We start from the raw sequence: 16218 nt of genomic DNA on the forward strand, positions 1-16218 counted from the left end.
TAACCCTTGATGCTCTAACTTTGCCCAGGGCATTTTTTATTTTTACTATTTTAAATGTGTTTTGTTTGTTTATTTTTGAGATAAAGAGAGAGACAGAGAGACAGAGTATGAGTGGGGGAGAGGCAGAGAGAGAGAGAGGGAGACACAGAAGCCAAAACAGGCTCCAGGCTCTGAGCTGTCAGTACAGAGCCCAACATGGGGCTTGAACTCATGAATCACAAGATCATGACCTGAGCCGAAGTCAGACACTTAACCAACTGAGCCACCCAGGTGCCCTGCCTTGCATTGTTTAAAGGCAATGAGTTGCTTTAAGGAATCAGGTTAGTGACACATTAAGTCATAATACTGCTAGGAAGGTATCTGAGATTAAAGGATGATTGTCAACACCCTTCATCTGTCACCATATTAGCACCTTCCTGTAGTGATGACACCCATCTCAAAGCATTTTCTGCACATTCAAGTTTGCTTCTCACAGTAGTCTGTGAAGTAGGAAAGACAGTTATTCTTGTTCCCATTTTAAAGATAAGGACACTGAGCTACAGAGAGGCAGGTGGGCTTCCCCTCAGGCACATTACCCGTAAATGGTAGAAATGTCCACAGAAGCCTTTGACCTAACTTCCAGCGTTCTCTCCTCTGTTCCTCAGAAAGTCTCGAGGTATGCTATTTTAGGGGCCTATCCCAAGTTTCAACATAATTAAAGCAGTTATTTGAGTCTCTTTCATAGACATAAGATAGGACTGGTTCAGTTCAGTTTCCATCAGTTCTACGTTGGGTCTATGGAAAGCACCGAGCTAACTATTGAGAATGGGCTGGAAAACCCAGTCTCTGCCCTCAAGTAGCTCACAGATGAGAGGAATACACCCCTCACGGGGGCTCTCACCATGCTTTCCCAATCCCCTCCTGCCCTCAGGAAAGAAAATAAGCTTTTTACTCTGTCCAACTGGAGGGCTTGGCTTCTCAAAGTGGCTTGGTCTTGGAAGAGAAATAAATGGTTCTGGAAATTTGATAACAGGTTTCCTCCCCTAATGGAAGAGGCACCTTTTGATCTTCGTCAGTGGCTCTTGATCTGGAAGAAGAACCTGTAGTGAAAAAGATCATGAACCAGAGCAGGACATCTCTTTTGGCACCAAAATTTGAGCCCCCAATTTTATTTCCTTGCTGTGAGTTCTATGGCCCCACACACCCCTGCAGGAAGGGACTTCATCAGATTCTCAGGACTGAACCAGAGACCTCCCATCTGACCAGGAGAAGCAAATGTGAGGGTGACTGTGGCCAGTCACACTTGCACGTTGACTCTTTCCTGCTCCCAGATGACCTTCATAGCTAATAGAACTTTATGGAGATACACTACGATGACGACATTTTCTGAGCACAAAGCTAGGCCAAGTGGTCCCACAGGCATGGCTGGGACAATAGGAAAGAAAAATCAAACTTTCAAGTCTTTTGAAAATGCTAGAAGTAAAAATGGCATCCCTCCTTGCATCCCCCTTCTTGGGTCCTGGAAGTGCTTGTTTGGGATGGTGAGCTGGGTAAAGCGGTTCAGTGGTGGGTGTCCTCTGCCCCATGCTGGCAAGGCAGTAGGTTTCTTTCATGGACAGCTATCTATTTTCTTCTTTTGCCCCAAAGTTTTCTGGGTGGGTTATGTGTGTGTGTGTGTGTATGTATGTGTGTGTGTGTGTGTGTGTGTGTGTGTGTGTGTGTGTGAAGTTAACCCTTTGCTTCCCCTAACACCACGGAGCACTCTCTTAGGCATGTGACTTTGATATCCACTGTCTCCTGTGGGCATGGGCAATGATACTGGCTTTCCTTGTTCAGTTGATCAGAATCTTGAACCTAGGCAGAATTTTGGGACATCTTCCTTTCCTCCTGTCGTTGGTGACTAACATACCCTTGATCTCATATTTTTTTTCCTAAAGAAATCTCAGGCCATATAAGACTGTGAGGTATTTAGAGATCTTAAACAATCAACACCATTTATTATTGTCCATCAGGTGAAGCAACAGAGCCAAAAGGTCTAATTTACAACTGACCCTTGATTTGAAACGTAATTGATTCCTGGACAGCCATGACAAATTGAACCAGAGTCAACCTCTCATCTCCTGGAAGCACCGTCTTATAAATTCTCCTCCCTACCTTGGAATCTAATCTCGTACCACTAAAATACCAAGAGTGATTCCAACAAAATAACTACAAATAAGACACAGACACATGCTTTGCAAACATTTAGAAACTCTTGTGAAAATAAATTCAATAGAAAAGCTACAGCAGTGTTCCATTTGGGGGGCTCTTTTGTCTTTTGGATTGAAATGAGCTGGGTTCTTAAAATGTTGCTTCAACAATCTCTGGATTGAAGTCATCCCATCTTTGTGATAAATCTCCCTACTCACTGTCTTCTCAACTGAGGGAGATTTTGTCCCCCACCCCAGGACAAAACTGCATTCGGCAGTATCCAGAGATATTTTGGTTGTAGGACGGTGGTGGTCCTCTGGATTGTGGCGGGGAGGAGTCAGGATGCTGCTAAGGACTCTGCAATGCACGGGACAGTTTCCCCCCACACGGAACCATCTGACCAAAATGCCAATAGCCCTGCTGTATTAAAACCCTGCCTTGTGGCAAGCATGGATGTTTCAAATGGAGTTAAAATTCAGGTCGTTTCTTTGGAAGAGAAATGTTGAAGACTAAATTTACACGAATACCTCTCAAGGTCTTTAAATGGCACAAGATGGGGGTTGGGGGGGTCGAAGAGGAGGACAGATGGTTCCACCTTGATTTCTTCAGTGATTCCTCACTCTCCGGTGTCAATAAGTCAGCCAAGTTGTCTTTCATAACAACCCAGGTTGTCATTGTTTCCGTGTAGCTTTGGTTGTAAATATAAGTTTGGTTATCCTCTGTGGGTTTTATTTATGGGGGAAAAAAGTCATAAAAAGTGAGTGTGGGTCACAAATCATGCCAGGTACTGCCTGTGCACAGACGTAATTTATACATTTCTTCATCGTTCTCACTGTTTTTCTTGGATCTTTAAATTTCCTGTACAGCTAGCATATCAAATTTTCATAATTGTTGCTGCATTTCTTGTTATTTACGCTTATTTCCCAGAAACCTCCAAAAGGCTTATTGTTTGTCATGAAGAGTAGACCCAAAGCTTTCACACAAGCTATGAATGAGTGTTTGGCTGTGATCTCTGATCATAGCATTTCTCATTTAAGGCATTAAAGGGCATCAACATCTTAAAATATCAGAACCTTTTGTAATGCCCTCCCTCCCCTCTGCTCTCCCAACCATGGAAGATTCTATAGTAATCAGTCCTTTGAGAATGTTCTGTGAGCTTTTTGGATTCAAAAAGCTTCTCTTTGAATCCAAAGCTCCTTAATTGCCACTTTTCTTAGTATTTGAAGTGTTTGAAATAGGCCTAGGTTTAAAAAAAGAATATTGTCAATATTGAAATGACAACCCTCCTCCTAATTAACTGAATTCTTTTACTGTACATCTCGTCTCCGTTCCTCACGAACACGGAAACATAAATTTGGAAAATTTTCTCGAACCTATTTTAAAATGTTTGACGCAAAGGGCTTCATCCACATACGTGTGGACTATCTGGGCAGGGGAGTAGGGAGTGTGGTGCAAGTAGATGGAAACGGAATGAGGCAAAAAGAGACTCTGTCTCTTCAAGGAAGGGCCAGGCTTTCGTCCCTGTCCACCCAGAGCCAGTGCTGGGCCTGGTCCATGGTAGGTGTTCACTGAACTCACGTGGGGAGATGAGAGAAGAGGGACAAGAGACGTTGTTATGTGAGGATTTACGAGTCTAATACATGTTCTTTTTATGATTCTTTGAAAGGCTGGGCAGTGAAGTGTAGTGTGCATATCACATGAGAGGAGAGATACAGGCCCCAGGAGCCCTTATTCCTTAATGATGTCTTACTGCTGACAGGCAAAGAGGTGGCTGCTGAGGCACATGTCCCCAGGGCCACTCGGGTCATCACGGGAGAGAAGACGCTACTGTGTTTACGTTGGGTTCTTGGTAATTGCACTGATTACTAATGCTGCTAACATTTCTCTTGCTTAATAATCCACTTTTAATTTTCCCTGTGGCAGTCCTTAGTTCCCACAACACAGCAATAATTAAATCTGTGTTCAGATCATTGTAAATGCACCCAGAGGTCTTAAGCAATGGGTGAATCATACTCATTTAAGTGAAAACATAATGTTAGCATTCAGCTGCCTCAGGAATAAATACTAATGACTGAAATTCCTTTATGTTCCACTGTATATGTCTAGTTCCCATTGCCCATTTAACATGCAGGAACGAGATTCAGGTGATGGGTTTATCTGCACATTACAACGGTCATTCCTCAGGTATGGGTTTCCGGGGCGGCTTGTTTAAAACGGGACCAGGAAATGTGACTGGTTTTAAATGGCCTCTCTTGCTGCTATCACAGAAATCTGTATTTTAGGAAATGATGGAGGAAGAGGAAATGAGCCGCAGGGAATGGGCTGCAAAAGTGTCCGTCCCGCTGCTGGGGTAGGGCAGGAGCTTCAGTGGGAGACCGCCATGTGGCTGGAGGCTGGGATTTTGTCCCTGTCTCTTACATGCCCCAGGGTTGGGAAGAAGCTTGCTGGAGCCTAGAAAATACCAGAAGAAATGCCCTCTGACTCTTATTCGTGCTGTTGTTCCCTCCTCACCTTTCCCCCCTGGGTAATTCCTCTTGTCATAAGACACAGCCAGGTGGACTGTCCCCCGGGTAGTCTCCTGGAATGCCCCTCCACCTCGAGTGGGGGAGAGGGCTTGTCTGGGTTCAGGGCCCCAACTACGCTCTGTTATTGTCTCTACACTTCTGCTTTGTGTTCTTGTGGAACTGAGCCCGATGGAAGTTTCCCTCATACCCCTGCTCTTCCAGGCTATCACCTGGCTGGGTGTTACCTATATGACCTGGAGGTGAGAGTTGATCTCACAATGTGCACCGCACTCATTTTCAAGGGAGGGAAAGGGAGAATGTTTTTTCAGGTGACCAAGCCTGAGAGGCAGGTGGTCACAGGAGCTGGAGACTCAGCTACTGAGGGCAGACAGGCTGGGCAAGTTAAGACGATTAAATATTCTCCACCAGTGCCCATAGATGGCACTAGAGCTTTGGAGATGCGGCTACTACCACTGGGCGCTCCAGGGTTGAGGGAACCGGACAGCAAGTCAGTCTTTGTGGCTGATCGAGGGCTCCAAACCATAGTCTGGACCAGTCTGGGTGACGCTGGGGCATCCGGCAAAAGTGACCACTCGTCAGGGACCTTTTCTGAGGGTGAAAGCAACCGGTGAGAGGAAGAATTCAGACTGGGTGGAGGCAGAGGAGAAAGAGAGAGAGACAGTGGCAGAGGAGGAAGGGTAGGTGGTGGGAAGAGGGGTAGAGAAGGCGAGGCTACAGTGAGACAACAGGATCAAGGAAGGCAAGGGACACAGGTGGAGTAGCAGGACCTTCAGTGATGACAGCCGCCAACACAACAGGGTGATGCAGAGAAGACATTTTGGTAGCAGTGGTGGGTAAACGCTGAGGGGAGGAGGCCCAGAGCCAAGAAGGCAGGCCGGTCATTAAGAAAGGCATGCCTCCATAATTCCCCACAGGACTTGGAAGATGCACACCACTCCTTCAGGATCTTTTATTGACGTATAGAAAATGTGTTTAAAAAAGGAACTATACAGAGGCTAAAAGCAATCAGGACTAAAAATACTAGTTAACAATGGTTAACAAGTGGAGATTCCAGTCTTTGAGCTACAGTGCCAGGAAAGGATGGGGCAAGTTGGTATCTCCTCTCCCTTCCTCTGTTTTTATTTTTATTTCAGTTCATTAAAGTGTACATCGCCTGAGGAGAGGTACTCCCTTTTGCTTCTTGGTTTTTTTTCTTTCTTTCTTCCCGTCTTTCTTTGAAGCAATGCTTTTCCCGAGGCACAGCGTAGCTACAAAGTCGTAAATTGGTCGTTGTTATTTTTACCTGAAAAGGCTGTTAAAGGTTAAAACGACAAACTCAAATTCGAGGGCATCGGAGGACTTGGTGTTTATGGTTTCTCAGGACAACGATCTAGAGACCACCAGGGTGGGTTTCAGGTTCCCCGGCCCAAGATATCAGCTCCCTCAAGTCACAGTGACTTGCTCAGGGTACCCAGGGGTTCCTATGGGCCTGGGGCGTAACTGAGGGCAGAATGACCGGATGGCTGTGTCTGTGTGAAGGATAGGAAGGAGGGGTCAGTGGTATTAATAGTAACTCATCCAGATTCTGAGCCTTGAGTCTGTGGGACCAGGGTGTGAGTCTAGAGGGCATGGGCAGGGAAAGGGGGTAGGTAGGTGGGCACTTACTTGGCTGCCATTTTTGTAGAAACCATGGCGTCTGCTGCATCTAACACGTAGATATCTCTGCTGCCCCTGCAGCCTCCATGTGGAAGAGGACCATAAAATTCAGAGTTCTGTCTTGGGGAAATCTATTCCTTTATACATAAGTGGCGTTCAATTAAGAAGAAGGCATTCATTCTGGAGTTTGGGTCTGGCAGCCAAAAATACTATTTACCAAGTACTAATTTCCTTCTAAATTCCCTAATGTGGCAAAGAGAGCTGAGTTTGTACCTAACTGTCCTCTGAGACCACCCCGCACACTAGAGAGATGAGGGAAGAGGGGAATAAGTAACATTAGTCTCCTGCCTTCTTCGAGCCTCATTCCCCAAAGCTTTCACTGACCCTCACCACAACCCTGGGACACTTTGATCGTACCCATGAAAGTCTGGGAGGAAAGAGCCCAAATCAGTCTGCAGCCTGCTGATTTGAACCTAAAGATTCCATGGGATTTCTGCATTTGATACTGTCTGTATTGGTTTCAATTATATGAATCATGTAACTCCTCTAAAAGTCTGGAGTGAAACTGGTGCCCGAGGGAACATGTGGCCCGTATTTATTCTCCCCAGTCTTGCCAATCTTGTCCTCCCAGTTTGAGGAGAATGACTCTGGAATTTCCTACTCTTCTAATGTTGGGTGGGAAAGAGGCCACTATATTCCCAAAGGAGTGGTGTTGGGGGAAATAGTGCTTGTGTCCTGGTCTTTTCTGTCTGCTACCGACTTGCTGTAAATCTTTTTCTTACTTCCCAATTAAAAAAAAAAAAAAAAAAAGAGGAAAAAAAAAAAGAAAAGGAAAAAGCTGTTAGGATGCTTCTTACTTCTGACGCTAAGGTTAAAGGTCCCCTGGAGGATGTGGCAAAAACAACTCAAGAATTCCCTTTTCTTAAAAGACAGAGGGAAGTGGCATCATAAGCCCCTTTGTACAAACATTAACAAATCCAAGATGGCGGCCGTGCGGCTAAACAAGTAGGAGGGGTGGCAGCCTTCTGAAGTAGCAAAAACAAGGGCTTTGGAATTAGGGAGATTCTGATTATAGCTCTCTTTAGTGACTCTGTGACTTTGGGCATGGTACCAAACCTTTCTGTGCCTCCATTCCCTCATCTGTAGAATGGTTAAACTTGAGTCAGGGTTGTGGTGAGGGTTTCATGAAGTGACATATGTAAAGTTCCTCGCGCAGTATCTGGAAAGTAGTAGGAGTGCAGTAATGCCATGTCTTTTGGTCTTCACTTGGGGAGAGAAATATTAAAAGGCCTATGCCAGATAGGATCTCAGCTCTGTTACTGACTAGCTGTATGACCTTGGGCAGGTTGCCTAACCTTTCTGGGCCTCTGTTTCCGGAAGTATGAAATGAGACGGTCAGGGTAGGTGGCCTCCAGTCCTCTCTAGCTCTGAAGGTATGTTCCCAACGTTTGCCTTTTAAAGGCGGTGTTGAGCACATTAGCGTCCAGTGGCAGGATGTTACAGAGCAACACAGGGTGTCCCTGAGGGTGCTAAACCAGGAATAGGAAGAAAACAATAGTTCCCATCTGTGCTTTGCCTCCTGGCCATACATCCGGACCCAAATCCTCTCTGTGGCTTAGGTGTTCCCAGCCTCTGGAATGCTTCCTCTACCTCCCATGAGCCCCCCTGTGCCAATGAGCCAATGGCAGTACCTGTAAGAACCGATCGGTGAGACTGAAAAGGGTTACATGTTTCTGAACTGGAAATTTAGCCTCAGCCCAGCTTCACAGTCGAAAATGAGGAGCTGTTTTGTCAAGTCTACAGAGGGGGCAGAGCTTGTCTGAAGAACAAGAGCTGTGTTATTTGGATACTCGGCAACAGCCTTATTAAGCTTGGGAGGGAGGGAGGGAGGATTTCTGGTTTGGAGAAAAGGCAACGCTGTCCAAAGACTGTGAGGTTTGCCAAGGACATTTGGACAATGAAATACTGCAGGTGCAATGAAGTCATGCTTCAGGCAAGGGGTGACCTTGAAACGTGAATCAGAAATGCTAGAGATGACAATTCAGGCTGGTGGGTGCCATGAAGGAGGGTCCAGGCAGGACTGGTTGAGCAAGCAAAGAGAGCCCTTCTCTTCTCATTTTCTGTGGCAGTACGCCTCTGGTGCCTTTGTTTCTCCTCAGGTGAAAGGGGTGAACTGACAGGCGCTCTGGTGGGAGGTGAGACCAGAAGTCAAGGATGCGGGGTCCCTGTAGCAGGTCCCTCACACTTGCTCTCTGTCCTTCGACTGTGGGCCATCCCTAGAGGCTTGCTTTTAGTTTCCAATCATCCATATGCTTGTATTGTATTGTATTGTATTGTATTGTATTGTATTGTACTGCATTGTATTATGTTCTATATGTTTTCTTTTTCCCGAGCCATTTCTCAAGGCTTGAGGAACACAGAATGGACACAAGCAAATCTAATGTGCTACAATTAGGGTGAACCAGAGCCTTCTTTCAAACCGGACCTGAATGTACAGAACACACCCACTTCCAGCACACTAGAGCTTTTCCCTACTTGCTTTGGAAGTTTCATCTGGTCTGTGAATTCTCATTTGGCCTGGTGGCACCTAAATGCTGGACTACAGTTGAGGGAGACTCGGTCAACATTGTGTTGGGGGTGGGGTTATGGGAGAGACAAAGGTCTAGGGCAACATTTAGTCAAAGATGTTCAGGAATGTGGCCAAAGGACCTGGAGGTATAAGCCAGACAGAAGCTACAGGCAAGAACCTGGAAGCCAGCCCTGTGTGTCGCCTTCCCTGAGTGCAGAACCTCTCTGTCATTGTCACCTGGAGAAAGACGGGCCACCCAGGGAGTTTGGGTGGAGCTGAGTTGGCCACTTTAATGGCATCTGGGGCTTTGTGGAAGAGGCAGACTCCCAAACTTCACCACTCCCGCCCCAGGCCTCTGAGGTCCCACGGCCTTGGCCGGTTTGAAGCAAATGAACAAATTATTCCATCTTCTGTGGGATTATTGAACTAAAACTAACTGAGGTTTGAATCTTTCCTTTTCAAAGTTTTAGGACCAGTGAGATGCAAATAGAGTGCCCCCTTTGGAGGGAAGAAATGGAAGTGAGGAATTAGACTGACTAGGAGTCTGATGATAGAAAGCAAGGCATGTACCCCGAGTAAGTGGTTCTTCCTGAGCCGAAATTACGGGGGAGGTTAAAAAAAAAAAGAAAGAAGAAGAAAATTGTTTTCATGGCCCAGGAATACGTGCAAGTCTGGGTCACGGGCTAGTCTACTCAGCCTCCTCAGCTTGGCGCATCTGCGGCTGCCAGGTTTCCACTTTTTCTCCAGAGGAAAAGACAAAGAGGAACTCACAAACCCTTTCTCAACTGATGCTTTTAAATGAGGCTCTTTGAAAAAGATTCCATAATGACCTAGTGTCCCATAATCTACAGCTCTGTTCCGAGATGGGATTTTCAAAGTACAAACGGGATGAGGGTTGGTTTGGTTTGGCACGGAGCTCACTGGCAACCTTGGGTTTTTAGGTTGTCTGTGAAATAACAGTTTCAGTGTGCAGAGAGCTGGTTGGTTTCCAGGGAAGAGGGTGGGAGGTGTCTTACCAGTTCACAAGCAGCTGAGTGGGGGCGCGGTGGGTTTAACTGTTTGTGGAAGTTTGCTCTGCACTTCCTTGCTGCCATTTTTGTTCTTCTTTTACAATTCAACCTCCTGTGCAAATCAGTTTTCAGGTTTTCCTGAATCTTGGTTTGGTGTGAGTTCTTCTGGAAACCCCAAAGAGCTTGCTGTCCTCAACTCCACCATGTTCATAGTTATAGATGGTGGCTGGGGGTGGTGATCGCCACCTCGTGGCCACACCTAGCAAGTCGCCCTCCTCCACTTAATCCAGTCTAAAGGCTGGAGTTTCCACAGATTTGTTCCCCACCTTCGCCCTCCCCCCACTCTTATACCCACCTCCTTTACTCTCCAAAGAACTCTGGAGAATGTGAGTTACTCTGTAGGGAACTGTCTTTATCTGATGGGGAAATGCAAAAAGGAAAAACTGTCTGGATCTTGGATCTAGTCATTGGTAGGTTTTATTCGTTTGTAAGTGCTTGTAATTAGGATTGGGATTAAATCCTTATCCTGCAGTTAAATAGCCTCTGGGCAGGGTCCAATTCTATTCCTTGAGGGTCCCTTGAGGGAAACTGGTATGCTTAGGTCAGTGCCTTGTGAGTATTGCTTACTGGACCCACCTTTGGGAAGAACACAAATGTGGAGGAACGAGATAAGCAGGAATCAGTGAGTAAAGTTAAGAAGCTTTCAGTTTAGTTGATCATGGGTCTTGGGGAGAGAACAGGGCACAGTGTCTCTTGAAAATGGTGAAAGCTCGTGAGAAAATCACTCAATTTAATAAAAGGAATCTATACATCCTTTTATAGGAGGTTGGGCGAGTTAATCTTTGAAGTCCCTTTCTTGCTTTAAAAGTTTTTGCAAAGAATTCAGGCAATGCTGCTGATACTATTTATAAAAATGTTCCATAGGGTAAAATGGTTATAATGAAAGGCAGCTTTTGGTTTCCACTGATACTTCTTGGCTTTCACCTGAATTGACCACACAAGGACTCATAAGCTCTTTGTTTCAGTTTCCTGGATGAGGTAGGCTGTACGGGCACCACCCAGCCCCCTGGGCTCTGCTTTTATGGACAAAATGAGTTCAGCCTCTTACTTGGCATTACCTCTTCCGAAAAATTTTTTCTTGTGTGTGTGTTTTATTTATGACTTCTAAACCAACCTTCCTTCCTTCCTTCCTTCCTCCCGTCCTTCCTTCCTCCCTCCCTCCCTCCCTTCCTTCCTCTTTCTCCCCTTCCTTCCTTCCTTCTCCCTCCATCCCTCCCTCTTTCCTCCCCTTCCTTCCTCCCTCTTTCCCTTCCTTCCTTCCTTCCTTTCTCCCTCCCTCCTTATTTCCTTCCTTCCTTCCTTCCTTCCTTCCTTCCTTCCTTCCATTCAGTAAAGCAGGGCTTCTGGTGAATTTTCATTACTTAACTGTGCTTTCTCATCAATGCCCAATTATACTTAGATTTTCAGATCAGAAACTAGCATTACTGACTATCAAAACTGAAAAGGAAGTTAGTAGCCATTCTAGTCTAAGCTTTGATTCAACAGGAGAGGAAACAGAGGCCCAGAGAGAGAAAACAGCCTCCCTGATGTCACAGGGCCAACAAGATGGCCGGGGTAGACCTCTGCCTCAGCTCCCAGCTTCCTTTTGGCATGCTCCATACTATGGCCAGGTGTCCCACTCTCTAGCTGGATCTCCTTTAACTTATGGGTTTCTTGAAAGGATTGTTTCTCCTTCCTCCTCCTCCTCCTCCTCCTCCTAGTTCTTTTTGAAGCCCCCGCTGAACTGAGAAATGGCGTCGTGACTTCCATTTCTCAGCACCGGGTTTGTCAGTCGGGTCTGTCAGTCATGTCCGCACAGAGCAGCGCATGAGGCCTCGGGGGGCTGCTAAAGGAGAGCCTGTCGCTGGTGGCAGCTGACTTCATCCTTAAGACACCAGGAGTGTGATCAGCAGCCCGAGGGGGCTGTCCTTCCCTGGTGATCAGGGCTTGGTTACAGTGTAGTTAGCAAGATGCTAACTTTCAGGCTCTTCCAGCCACGGGCTGGGAAAGGAACAAGATGCCCTAGTTTGGCTGAACTCAGGCACTACAGGAAACAGAGCTGGGGCCTTGAGGAAAAGGAGAGGAAAGGGGGAAGGCAGCGAGGGCGCTGGGTGTGGATTTTGGCGGATGCTACAGGGATGGCTGCAGCTGACATTTGATGTGGAGAAGTCGAGGGGTCATGGTTTGTAGAGCCTCCAGCTCTCTTGGGCTTAAAAATCAAATCATGGTAGTGAAGAGAAGCACATCTCATAACGTGGGAGGTGGGCCCACAGTCCTCCCCTTTTCACCTTTGGATTTCCAGATATAATTTCCTCTGGCACTTTTCATTTTTCCTTTCAAAGGCAGAATAATAAAAGAAGATGGAGAGAGGCTTCTCATGATGTCAACTCATTAAAGAGGTCATTCCTATTTCCCGCGGGACCAAACTAGAGAACCCCCACCCCCACCCGCACGCCGAATTTCACCTTTTCCAGGAATATCAGTCAGGGGAATGGCTGGCTGGTCCTATAACTTCTCCTTCTGCCTCTTATTAAGCCACATTAAGGTTGAGCCTGGCTGAAGATGGAAACGAGGTCTTCTGTTTGCAATTCAGAAAAAAAAAAAAAAAAAGGTCCATGGCACATAGGACCAGAAATAAGAAAACAGAGCCAGGTAGGATCTGTGTTTCCCACGGGACCTGTAATCTCAAATGGCGGATAGCTTGATTTCTACTTCTTTTGTCCTTTCCTCACTGTGTGACTCCAAAGCACTAAATCTACAACCATCTCCCCCTTTCAACCCACAAGGAAAGTTGCTGTCTGTCTGACCCGAGAGGGGGCAGTGACTTAAGACCCTCAGGGACACAGCCACTGTACAGCCCAGGGCCAGGTGTGGGCAATGCCTTGGGAACCAGAGTCCAGAGCAAACAGTGGCTGGGCTCGTGGGGCCGTGGGCGTCTAAGGGTCGGAGGGTGGTAGGCACAGGATTGATTGGGGCTGGAAAAGAGGCCACTGATCTCAGAAGGTAATAGGACACTGGGCTGGTAAGAGTGTCAGAAAATGAGAATCTTTGGCCCATTAAAAAGAACTTGGGCTGTTGGGATGCAGTGAGACTCATCTGTGTCCTCTTACGGGGAGCTGTTGGCGAGCTCTCGTGCCGAGGCTTCTGCCGTGGGCTGGTGAGAGAACCTGGCCATCCAAGGCAGTGACCAGAGCACAAATACCTGGAAGGGAAGGGCAACTCATAGGAGGGCAGGAAAAGAAGGCCCGTTGCCATAGCAATCTGACTCCAGGACTTGCCTTTAAATCGGTCTTTTAAAAAAATATTTCACACTTTCCCTCCTTGGTGGGAAAAGAGGGGAAGGTTCCGGATGACTGGCTGGGAGGGAGAATGGAGGCCGAGGGCCAGGCCCGGGACAGCAGAAACCACGAGCAGCTGCGGCCTGCTTCCTCAAACACCCTTAACATGTTGCAAAGCACATTACTCTTACCCCCCACCCCTTGTTTCATATTATAAGATACAAACAGATGACAGAGAAGGTCAGCTGGCCCGCGGCCGCCCACTGCTCAGAACTGCAAGGACCGCCGTTTCCTCCCCGCTGTGAGACGGTGGCTGTAAGGGCGCATCTTCATTTCCACAAAAGGGATGGAGAGCTCGTGGCCTTTCCAATGGTACCAGTTGATCCCCTGGGAAGGAGACAGATGAGCACGTCAGTCACCGCCTCCCTCCAGAGGGAGCACCCAGCTTGAAAAGGAGGAGAACAGCAGGAGCGGGGAATCCAAGATGTGGATTTAGCCATTTTTCATTAATGTGAAGCTTTGCGGTCTGGCTCCCTCATAAGGTCAAGGGAGCGGGGTCTCTTTCCAGCTTTTCTTTCTCAACATGCCTGTGGCCTGGGTGTTCATTAGGGCTGCCCTTCAAGTCATTTCTTACTGCCAGCTCTAATGTTTTGGCTTTCAGGATTTACATGCACCAGTTATCAGTCTTGAATTTCAAAATCCCAATAGCATACAAGCATTTTGAAGAGAATAATTGTGTCTGACTGCTCACTCCTGATGGGACAGTCAGGCGGTTTCCACCTATGGTGACCCAGCATCTTGGTTTGCGCTAAGCATCTTGGGCTAAGGGGTTTCCCTCACCGCTGGCCTTTCTAAAACTGGGGAAGTCCCAGTTGGTCCTGTTGGTCAACCCATCACTCTTCCCAGTCTGTGGACTTGTAGTCTCTAATGGGGGGGGATAGTCCAGTTTACCCTGGTGTTCTGATCTCTCCTTTCCTGGGACCCTTCTTAAGATGACGTTGAGCCTGTAAGCCGTCCCTAAAATTGACAATCTCTCCATGGGATTGTTGGGATCATCTAGATGAGGAAACGAAATGGAATGTGACTGGTTGTCCAGGGCTTCTCTGGGTGAGTTCTAGCTCCTGAGTCCAGATGCTTTTCTTTCCCTCCACTGGAGTCTACTTTGTCCTGCCCTTATTCCAGGGCCTGCGTTATCTCCCTCTTCGTGACAGTCCTTTCTCAAGACTATTTTTTTGTGTTATAAAGGGAAATGTAAGACCCAGTTGTGCATTTAGAACATAAAGCTCAGGGACAGTGGGTTCCACAGCCCTGGGGCAGAGCCTCACCTACCTGACTGTGCCTGGACTCTCCATATTTCCCGTTGAGGTTGGTCCGGTGGCAGTTCTTGTACCACCAGGCCCCCTTGTATGACATGGCGCAGTTGGTAACTGCAACATCATTGTCTCTGTCCTCTGTGGAGAAAGGGCGTCCCTGATGATAGCTGAGGGAGTCCCCTGTAAAAAAAGATGTTTTTGTAAGGCTGTCTGATTTGTCACTCTTTTGTCAGCATTTCTGGACATTTGACCCACTCCCAACAAACCTAGCTTCCACTTAAGGGACTTTCCGTTCACCTCCTCCCCCATTTCTACCCATTTCTTCAGCCTGGCTGTACTGAACTCATACTCCCCCTTACCCCCTGGGTCAGCAACTCTCCATGCTGCTCTCTGCTCCTCATTTCCTCATCCCTCTGACCTTCTGCTAAGAGCTGTGTCCTCTCAGTTCACCTCACCACCCCTGTCTGTTTCCTCCAGGCCTGCACTGTATTCCTGTATCTTCACAGGAGATAGGCATGAGCCATGGTGACGCGACCAGTCTGGGTTACCACCATGCATCCATGCTGTGGCCTTCTCCGTGGTTTATTAGGCCTGGTCAACCCATACCCCAAACCCCACATGTGCCACAAAACATGATGCCACATGTAAACATGGATCTCAGCAAGCTAGAGTTCCTGTCCAGAGGAGAAAGCATGATGAGAAAATCTTCACCACGGCAGAGAAGTGGTTGGGAAAACCAGGGCTGTATCTTGGGGAAGAGCAGGTTCAATGGGAGACAAGGGCTGTGATCACTATCTCCAAATATCTCATGGGCTACTAAGTAAAAATAAATAAATAAAGTAAATGGCGGGGGGGGGGGAGATACGAGGATCAGTAGGTGGAGACTGAGAGGAGGCATATTTTGGCTAAATATAGGAGGAAAAATTACCCAGCTATTGGAGCTGCTCACATATGGGACAGACTTCTTGGAGATGGGGTAAGATCTCTAGTCTTAGAGGTAAACAAAGGCTGGGTATTGTCTTGTTGGGATGTTGTGCAGGTGACTCATATGAACTGAGTAATTGAGGCAAGGGATCAAACTGTAATTAATCTATAACTATTGGCTGAACTTTTGGTGGGATTTATAGTTGGATATGTCATGAAGGGGCTCATGTTATTGAATGGACATTATTGTAGATGCTTCTGAGTTCCCTTTAAGCTGCAAGAGACCATAGTTCTGGGTCATCTGTGGCATCGGAGTCTACACTCATGGTAGCCACTCAGTGCCTTGACTGCTTCCCACCACAGCTTTGCTCTTAGGAGATGATCTTTATTCTATGGGGAAGTTTGATCCTCTCAGGTCAGTTGGGTCACCAACTCAACATATCTTGTCTCTATCCCATCATTTTCATCTTCTCCTGCCAGTCTACAGGGAATCAGACTTTGTGTCCATTGAGAGATAATCCCACTGCCTGTAATTCATTCTTTCCCATTTCTTCTGGGTCCAGAGGAAGGCAAAAAATATTTCTTATTTTTTCTTTTTTTGGCATATATATTTATATATTTGCATATATATATATATATATATATATATATACATATATATTTAGCATTTTCAATTCCTTCAATACTAAATCATATTCATATCTTTTATCTTTAAAAATCCTTAGGGAGCACCTGGGGGGCTCAGTGGGTTAAGCA

At 46.7% G+C, this 16218-nt stretch overlaps 1 protein-coding gene across 2 annotated transcripts in view; it reads right to left on the bottom strand.

Annotated features, from left to right (window-relative positions):
- Positions 1–5887: 5887 nt before the first annotated feature.
- The window catches only part of TNR (tenascin R), a 414724-nt gene continuing 404393 nt past the window's right edge, over positions 5888–16218 (bottom strand). Inside the window, exons 22-24 of one of the 2 annotated variants that reach the window (XM_030303382.1) lie at positions 14555–14718; positions 13448–13612; positions 5888–5976 (exon numbers count right to left, since the gene is read on the bottom strand). In XM_030303382.1, the coding sequence (XP_030159242.1) occupies positions 13493–13612; positions 14555–14718 (284 nt within the window). In that variant the 3' untranslated portion in view covers positions 5888–5976; positions 13448–13492. Of the gene's footprint in view, positions 5977–13444; positions 13613–14554; positions 14719–16218 lie in introns of those variants that run through there. The other variant, XM_030303381.1, reaches the window with a different exon arrangement.

This window comes from Lynx canadensis, chromosome F1, assembly GCF_007474595.2.
Source record: "Lynx canadensis isolate LIC74 chromosome F1, mLynCan4.pri.v2, whole genome shotgun sequence".
In the NCBI taxonomy this organism is placed as follows: Eukaryota; Metazoa; Chordata; class Mammalia; order Carnivora; family Felidae; genus Lynx; species Lynx canadensis.